Consider the following 11,067-nt stretch of genomic DNA (forward strand, 5'->3'; position numbering starts at 1 on the left):
TTAAATTGGGTTGAACGTTATTTAGCATATCGAATCTGGTCAAAATGTTGCCCAAAAATTAAGTTGCTAGACCAGAAATGGGCAATCTCGGTCCTGCAGGTTTTGGAGGTTTCTCACTTCCAACACAAGTGGATACCAATCAACAGGATCGTTATCAGGCTTATGCAGAGCTTGCTGATGTGCAGGATCATATATTAGCTGTGTTAAAGAAGGGCAACATGCAAAACCTGCAGGACTTCGGCCCTCGATGCCCACCTCTGTGCTAGACCAATGAGGTCCAAATTTACTTCAAAAATTGTTTAAGATGTATCTGTTTTAAAGAATAGGGATAATGGGAAATTGAATTAATTGCTGGGGACGTGCGAGTAATTAATTATCACAACATATCAGTCCATGGTATGGTAGGCCTATGCACTGTAATACATTTAGTGGACCGTTGTCTCCCTCCGGTTCCACTTCGTAGGCCTATGTCATAATGTATGTATGGATGGATTTTGGCAGGCACAGTAGCAGCCACACCTTCACTGAACAGGTCCTCCTTGGTACATGGAGCATGCGCAAAACGTCAATATCGGCACCTGTCGTTTCAGCGGACGTTAGTGGATTGGATTGGACAGACGAAAGAATAAATGAGAAAGAAAAGAACAGGTGAAGAGATGCATTACATTTGGGGTCTTGTAATGTTGACTACTGTGTTAATGTAATGCTAACGAGAGAACAATTAAGAATGCATTCTTCAACATAGGGCGTCTGTCGGCAGTGTAATTCAACTGAACATTATGCTACAGTGCTTGGATAACTAGCACCACACGTTATGGCTCATAGTATGTGTTCAAACACCGCACTTAAATTAGTATTGTAGTGGACTTGGAGCGTTGCCATGGAGATGGGTTAAGCGAGAAAAAGTTGGCTTGACGTTCAATGTTTGATATTCACTCCTACCGTCTACCTTAGGGACCGTCTACAAATTACATTCTCCAGGGTAATGTATCATCAAATCACCATAAAGGTTTTTATTTTATTTTATTCTGACTGCTGTAGTAACTGGCAATGATAAGCAACTACCTACTACAGCTCCAATATTTATCATATCTCTGATTTTGGACAATTTGGGGACATTTAAGGGACAATGACCAATGTTCCAAAGTATTCACCAAGTATTCACCAAAAAACACATTTTCTCATTCTGATTGCTGTAGTAGCTTGCCATGGCAAGCAACAAACTACTACAGCTCCAATATGTATCATATCTCTCATTATGGACAAGTTGGGGAAATTCAAGGGGCTGTGTACACAGCCCTATGTGATTTGGTGCCCTAGGCAAAAGTGTAGATTGTAGTTCCCCCCCAGACATCTACAAGTAATACAAATAAATAGCGTAAGTACAGTGCAATACAACTGTTTAGTGCAATTTGTGCTGCCATTATTAACTACAAAATGTTTTTGAACAATGAACACATTTTTGTAAGATACATATAAAAAATAATGAGGTCAATGACGGACGCCCTTTTTGTTAACAATTGACGGGAAATTTAAAAAAAATTACAAAAATTAACGCTATTTTGATGTTTATTTTTATAGACAATTGTGATAGACTGACATACATGCCTCTACCCTGGGCCCCTTTTTCCTCCTCCATTCGCCGCTTTCTTAGTGCAGTACCTGAGGGCTTGGACCTTTTCATTGTAAAGGGTTTTAATGTATAGACAACAACATAAGTGAGCCATCCATCTATCAACAGCGCTAACACTCTGAGATGAGATACCTTTAACTGTAAACAGCAGCAGCAGGTCAGATTCAGGGTGCCAGGTCATGATCTCATATTTATTTGGACAAGAAGTCATAAAAAAATATATATTATATTAAATATATATGCAGTACAATATAACATATATAAATAATGTAATGTATTGATGTAAAATAAATAAAATATGTATGCTCTATAACATTTTGTAGCATCCTCGGTTGAAATAAAAGTGGTCTCTTCAACTGATGGTTCACAACTTTTATTAAACCTTCCTTTGTGTGAACACACTGTAAGAGCTACAATACAATTAAACAAAAATTGCCATTAATAACTCAAACGGTATGTTTTGTGTATCCTTTTACCGTATTCAAGCCATGTACTAGGGTGACCATATTCCCATTTCCAGAAAAGAGAACATTTGCCCCGGCCTTGAAATTGTGGTGCTAGTCGCAGTTACGCAGTGTACTTCACCTCCTATTAGTCACGCAATGCCAATCGGACATTTTCATGAATTTATCAAATCCCCGGATGCCCCAACAGGATGTAAGAAAATGGTATGTACTTCCAAAAAGAGGACATATTTGGTCACCTTACCATATACTATAAATTAATTGCCTTAAATTATTACCTTTTTATAGCCTTGACAATCTCTTGAATACAATTTATATTGTAAATAAACATTTTAACTTTGCCTGTTGCCTTTTATAAATACCTTAAAACAAAAATAAACCATACAGAAATACAGATTCTTAGTCAATAAAACAATCTTGAGCAAGAGCATTGCTAAATATTTACCAAGGAGCGTTAGCACACTCCAGTGGACAAAAACAGTACCGTTTTACTATGCGTAAATTACACAATGAACATGAAATACGAACCTTGTTCCCTTCTCAGCCAGGTGCTAAAGAATCGTTCACTGAATTAGTTGTAAACTTCAGTTTTCTCTGATTTCCTGTGGCGCGCACACGTCTTCTCTGCACTTGGAAGACGGCGCTACTAATGGCATGACAGTTACTTACGTCAGTTCCTACCGGTTTATGAGACCTTTTCCTGTATTCTTCAAAATAAAAGTATCAACTTGTTGGAAAAATTGGGAAATAAGTTCATAAATGAGCACTTCACTATTTGCTGCAATTGAAATGCGACAACCACACACACACACCAGATGCATGTTTTTTATCATTGTGAGTTTAGTACTGCCTTTTGTTCCGCCTTCTTGTGAATAAATGTGCAGAGCAAGGAGGTAGAGGCAGGAAGTCATTTGGTGCTGAGAGCATCCACTTCCTCTTTTCTGAAGAAAGACAAACTTTGGTGTGGTCATTAATAACTGTATCACAGAGTTGCATCATTTGAGGAAGATTTAAATGTAACCTTGACACAACTATACAATACAATAGCACAATAAAACGCAATTCTGCAATACAAAAATGCAAAAACAAAATGTTTTGGTCCTGATAGCCGAATACCAAAATATCTGCAGTCCCGGAGCGCAACAACTGTCGACGATTGAAGCCGGTGCACAGCCAGACTAGGTCTGATAATCTAAATCCACTTTTGATAGTGGCCGATCGGCCTTCGGTTCGCTCCCCGGGATCGCGGATTGATGGCAATCCAGAACAGCAGCTCCCTGAGATGAGAAAAGGACGCATGTCGTGTTTTGTTGTTGCGTGTGTGTTTTTGTGTTTGTGTAGCGCTGAGATAGGGGGTCATAATTCCTCCTGGCCGAATCTAAAATAGGGGGAAGTGAATGATTGGAGGTCATTGCACATTAAGAATTAAAACCCTGTGAATACTAGTAAAAGGCAGGTAAATGAGGGACGGCAGAGTCCGATAAATTCCGTAGAGAAATGACAGTGGAGTCCTGTGTACACTTAAATTCCGTGAAATATATTGTGTCTGTGTTTTGTCTCTGTGAGCTCTTGTGTGTGTCAGACTGTATGTCATATTGTCTGAAAGAGTAATACTTTTATAATGTGAGAGATATGAGTTGGAAATTAGATTGCGGCGTCGGAACGTTTGTGTAAATGTTGTTTGTAAATTGTTCCCTTCACTTAGTCTGTGTCTGTCTTGTGGGCCCGTACGTGCGTGTGTGTGTTTGTCTGTCTGTGTGTTATAGTCTAAAAAGAAGTCTAGAAGGGTTTAAATTGTGTAAAAGGGATTGTTAGGCAGGGTCTATTAAGTCTGTACAATTATAAAGTTGGAAATAAGAAATTAGTTGTATCAAATCTGAGGTGTGTGGGCCGAAAGTGGTCCTGTCAGGGGTTAATACCCGGCCCTCAGGGGAAATTTGTGAGAGAGAAATAAATAAAATACAAACATTGTGAGATTGAATGAGGTTACCTTTAATAACTAAGAGGTTTAATTGTATGGGTTGGTACTCAAGGGAGTTAATATGAGATAGTACTAATTAAAAGTAAGTCAAAATTTGCATCGCTGTGAATATATGTACTAAGGAAGGCGTCTGTTCAGTGACTAATCCTGAGGGGGTGAGTGTGTTTTATGATTACACCTATCTGGTGAGTGGCAACCAATCGGTGGTCGGTCCGTACTTGTTCTTGTGCCATGGTTGTGTGGAGCAGTTGGATTGGCCATTCTTGTAGCGGAGTTGATCGACACCTGCTGATTGTTGGTCATCCACCCCTTTAGAGAGGGGGGGAGGTGAGAATTGCACAGACCCCGGTTGGATTGCCTTGTTGAGAGGAATTAGTTATTGTAAATGTGTCCTGGAGGCATGCAAGAAGAGAACTATAATACATGTTTAGGTGTGTTTGAAAAGAGAGAGAATAGTTAAATAAAAAGGAAGTAAATTAGGGCTAAAAATAAGTTAATATTTAGTAATTAACAAAGGACCATAGATGAAAGAGGAGATTTTGATGAAGAAATATTTGAAATAGCTGTGTACTTTTGTTCCTTAAATGGACAACTTAATATGACAAAAGTACAGATAATAGGGAAATGATTGGTGACCGATGTAAATTATTTATTACACAATTACACAATTTCTATTCTAGGTTTGATTGGCAATAAAAAATGTGATTAAATGGCAGACAAATATGTGGAGTTCTGATGATTGTTTAAGTGAATAATGTTTTTTAAATAACTTAAAAAAGAAGGTGTTATAACATTGAATTTAATAATTGAATGTAGTTCTTAAGGGCTATAAGGGATCTTTGTAAGAACACAGATTTTGTCCATTGTTGTAGTTTTTGCATGTAGAAGTCACATAGTATTCATTTCATTCAATAAGGAGGTAGTAAAGTTAATCAACTTAAAGTTATGAAAATGTACTTCTAATTTTTGATATATTGATGGCATTAAGTGTTAGACTGACATTTGAGAAGATTTTTTATTTTATTAATTAATATGAATAAGAAGAAACGGTTTGTTGAAATTTGAATGATATTAGAGTTTAGTAAAATAAAAATGCAGAATTAGTGGATGAATTCAAAGTGTGATTCGATAAAGTGTTTAGAACACTGGTGGTGTTGTTGATGATAAACAGATGTGTGTGTTATATGAGAGGCCTCTGTTTCTCCCTTATCACTCTGACCCTGAGTGAGTGACTCCACTCCTTCACTTTCTGTGGACAATAATTCAGCTAACCTACACTTTCTTTTTGACTACACTCCCAAATTGGAAAGTTAACTGAAGGCCATGTGTGAATGAAAAAATATCACTTGAATGATAGAAGTTTCTATGTGGGATTGCAATGACTTCTTGACTTTCTAACAGAATAAGACGCTTATGTACTCGAAAAGACTATGGACTATTTACTATTAAATTGAAAGGTAGTGATTTTAAACCCTTATTGACTAAATTTAAAAATACTTACTGGATATTATTGTGGTGTTTGCATGTACTAACAAACTTGACAGTGACTCATGTAGATCCTAATTGGAACAACACAAAAATTATAAGTAAGAGCCTTAACAATTTTGTATTGAATGTAGCCCTAAGATTTGTGTAAAAGATTGGTTACATTGAAAAATGTTTTCCTGAGAGAATTCTGTTTCACCTCCTGTTGTTGATGAGTGAACTGATCTTCCCCAGCAGGACCTGATAAGTACTGGCATTGAAGAGGAAAAGATTATTAAAAGGTTTAAGACGTAAGCATGTATTATAAGTGGTAACGACTAACAGTTGTGGTAGAAGGAAACAGTAGGTACTAAGATGGGAAAAGTCGGTGTTTGAGGAAGTAAGGAGTAGAGATGACAGTACTTTTGTTTTTCTTTTTCTTTTTTCAAACTGAACATGAAGAGCTGTTTAACCTGCTTCCTTGTGAATTCTGAATATTAAGTAATTCTGATGTTGGTGTAAAGACAGCATGTAAGTAAGTGGAAATCAGAGCAAAGAAGTGAATATTATCTATGCTAAAAACTATTTATTGAAAATAAGATGCTAAAGTAGAGATACATTTGGCCAGTGATAAGGACTTGCTAAAGGCAGGAGTGCTGATTGAAATTACTAAAATTACTAACTAGACACACATTATTAGATAAATTGGATTCTGAAGCACGATGTTCTTGATGACAAATTGAGTAATGAATGACAAAACTATAACAGTACTGTACACCCAAATTGCATATCCTGGTTTAAATTTACACTGGAAGGAAAATATATGATATATACACTGTATAAGATTACAACAAGGATATTGTGAATGTCCCACAATACCCTCTCAAGCAATTATAAATTCCTTGGGTACATTTGAAAGTCAGATTTTGACTTGCATGGACAACATTTTTTATGGCATCAAATAAAATGAATTGAACTGTAAAACAAAACATACTTTACTAAAAAATGGAGAATGTTAGAAATAAGGTTATATTACACTTTTGAAAAACAAGGGTGTGTTAATTTCAGGTTTAGGCAACCTGGAGCATTTAGTGGACAACGATCTGAGGGGAGGACAGGAGATTTATATTCTTTTGCTCGCCGAGGAGAGCGGACAAGAGAGCTCGCATCTCCTCTCCACACTCTAAACAAACTCGCAGCCCTGACTTTTATAAAATACAGATATGTTTTAAGGTTAAGCCTCAATCATAAAACATTCCAGACACGGTACCATTCTGCGGTAAGTCCACAGCTCTTGTTCTTGTTGTCATGTTTTGGGTTCTGTTTTCCTTGTGTGTCTCCCTTGGTCTTGTTTAAGTGTAATCCTGCCCTTCCTCGTGTGATCCAATCAGTGCCCTCAGCCACTTGTGTCTTGCCCCAGGTGTGTCTTGTTGTGTCGTTAGTGTCTGTGTATTTAGTCTGCTGTCTCCCCTCTGTCTGTGTCGGTTCATTGTTTTTCCCCATGTGATGCTGCCCGATTTTGCCTTGGCTTCCCCCCCCCCTGTCATGCTGCCCGTTTTGCCTTGTTGTTTTCCCTAGTGATGGGCAAATGAAGCTTTTGTGAAGCACTGAACCACTTGAGCCAATTGTTTTGAAAATAGGTTCATTACTCGAAGCTTCAGTTACAGTGACCTCTACTGGTAAACTGCAAGGCTGCAGTGGATTTAAAGCATCTTTGCTTTGAAAAATCTTTGATGGACTCACACTAAGACCGAATAGCATGTTCTATTGACAAATAAAGACTGATGAATGTGTGTATTTTGTCATTGAGGAGAAAGTGCTGGTAAGATATGGCATAGGTTGGGTGTGCTTGTGTAACTGACAGGGGGTCATGGGGGACACTCAAAGATTTTTATTGAGGTACATTATTTTTTCCACTGTTTTTGGATTGAGCCGGTTTCTTTTTTTGCTCACAACTTCTCCACATTTAGAGAAAACTCGCTCGCAAGGGACCGACGATGCTGGCGTGCATAAAAATTGCTTTGCAAGCTGAAACAGATGAGGGTACACATTTTGGTGGTTCAGCCAGTAAACCAGTGGATCCTCTGATCGGTCCAGGGGTGGCTCAGTCATATAACGCTGCACCTCCACTATAGCGTCTGCTGTGGCATTCCTTCCCTACCTTGCTTCCGAAGCATCTCTGTCCAGTGTGTGCCAAAGGTTAGTATCTGAAAGACAAACATGACATTAACCATCAGTACTGTAAGGTTTAAGGTAATTAAAAAAAATTACAAGTGGATGATGGATTTGCTGGTGCTGGTAGAGCTGATGTGGAGGGCTGTTCTTCTGTAAGTGTGTCAGGTGGTGTGTATGTCATCAGTTGTGAGCATTGTGCGGTCAGTCGTTGTATTGATGCTTGTGCCTGTACTTGATTGTAGAATCCAATTTTTTTGAATCTTGGATCCAGCAGCGTTCAAAGCGTCATTGCTGTTTGGGTTTCTGTAGGGTCAAACCTCTTTTGCATCCCTGACAATAAGTTCTGTCCCAGTATTGCAGCAGTGTTGTGGCTTATTGTACCAATAGTGTCATTCAAGTATAGCCTCAACATTTTTTTCATTGGGATGACCTTTGACCCCGAGACTCTTTTCTCCTCGGACAATTCTACTGTTGCCTGGTAAAAGGGGGCAAGCAATTGGAGGCATGCAGCAACTGTTTCATAGTCCTCAGAGGACAGAGGTCTTACTTCTGTTTTCAGCGTTGCAAGAGCTGCCCCTACTGACTGTCTCTCCTCAAAAAGGCACTGTAACATGAGGAAGGTGCTGTTCCAGCGTGTGTCCACCTCCTGGATAAGCTTCATCACTGGACGCTGCATCTGCTCCTGCACTTCTGTGAGCTTCTCTTTTGCTGTTGTGCTGGTTCGAAACAAAGTGACAACTTTCCGTGCCCTTGTGCGAAGGTCTTGTAGGCCAGGAGTTAAATCAAGGGACTTCTTCACCACTAAATTTAGTGAATGGGCAAAGCAAAGTGCATGTCTTAAATTGGAACTTCTGACAGAGGCTACCATATTAGCCCCTGCATCCGTTACAATAGAGGTCACTTTGCTTTCATTGCCCCATTTCTCCATGAGAGACCTCATTGCAGCAGTAATGTTAACTGATGTATGAGCTTCAGGGAAAGGCACCACTCCCAAAAGCACTGTGGCCAGCTTCACAGAGTCATCTACATAATGGCAGGTCACTGCTAGATATGCATCCATATTAATGGAGGTCCACATATCAGCAGTTAGGCTCACAGCCTCTACCCTTTGCATGACCGCCTTGGCCTTGGTCTTCTCCTCCTCATCTTTCTGGAGCACCATGTTCTTTAGAGCCCGCCTGAATGGAAGAGTGTATGTGGGATCAAGCAATGCCACAAACTCCTTGAAGCCACAGTCATCCACGATGGAAAAAGGCTGCGAGTCTTTCACTACCATATTCACAAGAGCCTCATCCAGCTTTGGCTTCCGGTCCACTAAGACAGAAAAGTAAAGACACAAAGAAATAAAAAGAAAATGAATTAAAGAAAATAAGAATTTATGTAAAATTGCACTTAAACGAAGCAGGCCTATGAGTCATGGAATACAGTCATATCATATTGTGTTTGTGTGTCTAGTTAAGAATAGTTTAATACATATAGCATACCTTGATTTGTGTTCCCCTGGTTAACAGCAACTCCATGCTTGGCAGTGAAGTGCCTAATCATGGAGGAAGTATTCCCATGATACTTCAGTTCAGTAGCACACACTAAGCACTGGACCTGTAGAGAAAGCATTTTTAAATAAAAATGCAATTTGATTGTATAAAGCTATAGCCAAATGGGTACACTAATCATATTACATATACTGTTTCTACACATGCACCTGACTGAGGTCAAATCAATTGAAGAAAGTAAAAAAGGTAAAGCCTATTTATATAAGCTTTACAACCAAACATTGGTTGTTCAGTGGTAAAATTATCACCTGCCACTCGGGTAACTCGGGTTCCATTCCCGTCCAAGTCAAAACGTTTTTTATTTAATTTGCGGCTCGAAAAAAAAATGCCCTTCGAAAAAATAAATCAATAAATAATTGTCCCCCGGGGATAATTAAAAAAAAAATCTGATTCTGATCTATATACATATCTTTAAACAGCCAGCACACCTACCTTATCAGGAGTGATCAGATTGAAGTATTCCCACATTTCAGAACGACCTCTCTTCCTGGCTGGCTCCATGAATGACCAAATGTAACAACGCAACGCAAGGCAATGACAATTCAACAGCACCAACAACACACCGACAACCCACGAATAGTACATTGTTTAGAGCGGTTATAAAGGGTTAACGCTCAAATTCAAAACTCTTTCACCTGTCAGAATCGACAATCACGTGATTGGACCGCGAACCAGGCAAGTGATTCATTTGGACAACGAATCAGTCGCTGCTTCGGACGTCATATGTCACGTGACTTTTTCCGCACCAAAACAAGCTTTGAAGCAGTGGTTCTATGGAATTGTAGTTCAGGGTTTGAAGCTTGTATCGAAGCTTCAGTGTCGCACTGCCATCACTAGTTTTCCCCATGTTTTGGTTTCCCTGGTAATTTGGAAGCTCGCTTTTGTTTTATAGAAATTTAAATCTTTTTTTTGCTCTATCAACTGCATCCTTGCCTGGCTATTTTTCCTCCCTGCGACTGGGTCCTCCACCAAACCACACCCTTCTTGACAGAATGAACCGACCACGATCAGACCCAGCGGGAAGCTCCCGTTGCCGATCGGCACGCTGTCGGTCGGCTCGAAAGCACCGTCAGCCTGCCACCCAATCCCATTCCCTTCATGTAAGTTCTTTTTCTCTGGCTGGTTCCGCCTTGTCCTCTGTTCCCCATTCACCCGATCTCCTTAGTTCACTTAAGTCCCTGCCCTATGACACCATTTTGTCACCCCATTGTTTCATAGACACAGACTTCACCGATGATGATGATGAAGAAGGCTGTTTTTTGGTTAATGCACTTACAGATTCCAGTTCCGATTTAGACACCGATTTGGATTTTTTCACCAGCATAGACCCTTACATGTTTTCGTCACGGTTTTCATTTGCGGATTATTTTAACACCGGGTCATGTCACCCCCGTCACCTCGGTCCCCGCCAAGTTCATCACTCCGGTCCCCATCTTGTGCACCTCATAGCCCCACATTACCGCCACGTCAAGACTTAGTCCCCACTTCACCTGGTTCCTTACCCAATCCCGTTTCTTCTCGTCACGTTCCTTCAGTCTCTGTATCCTCGGTTTCTAGTATCCCTGCTGCTCCTCACTCCCCATGGTGGCAGGCTGATGTGGCCCCAGTTCCTGCTCTCAAGTCTGCTTCAGCCACGCCACCCCAAGCCATGTTCACCCAGCTACCGCCAAGCCAAGCGCCGCCAAGCCAAGCACATGTCCCCGAACCACGTCTGCCGCAGTTCCAAGTCCCCGAACCACGTCTGCCGCAGTTCCAAGTCCCCGAACCACGTCTGCCGCAGTTCCAAGTGCCCAAGCC

General features: G+C 40.1%; 1 protein-coding gene and 1 long non-coding RNA gene across 2 annotated transcripts in view; both read right to left on the reverse strand.

The window, feature by feature from the left end:
• The window catches only part of LOC147163302 (uncharacterized), a 34,246-nt gene extending 31,501 nt beyond the window's left edge, over positions 1–2,745 (reverse strand). Inside the window, exon 1 of the long non-coding RNA XR_015097123.1 lies at positions 2,626–2,745. This is a non-coding gene — a long non-coding RNA (uncharacterized LOC147163302). The remainder of the gene's footprint in view (positions 1–2,625) is intronic.
• Positions 2,746–3,275: 530 nt separating this feature from the next.
• Positions 3,276–9,771, reverse strand: LOC147163303 (E3 SUMO-protein ligase ZBED1-like). Its single transcript, XM_086095207.1, has 8 exons — positions 9,703–9,771; positions 9,202–9,316; positions 8,099–9,031; positions 7,704–7,749; positions 5,763–5,813; positions 5,616–5,637; positions 4,297–4,387; positions 3,276–3,475 (listed from the first exon to the last, which is right to left on the reverse strand). The coding sequence occupies exons 1-8, from the start codon at positions 9,769–9,771 to the stop codon at positions 3,276–3,278; spliced, it is 1,527 nt and encodes a 508-aa protein (XP_085951333.1).
• Between the last annotated feature and the right edge of the window lie 1,296 nt (positions 9,772–11,067).

Source organism: Leptonotus elevatus, chromosome 14, assembly GCF_054856555.1.
Source record: "Leptonotus elevatus isolate MCC_2025b chromosome 14, RoL_Lele_1.0, whole genome shotgun sequence".
NCBI classification, from domain to species: domain Eukaryota; kingdom Metazoa; phylum Chordata; class Actinopteri; order Syngnathiformes; family Syngnathidae; genus Leptonotus; species Leptonotus elevatus.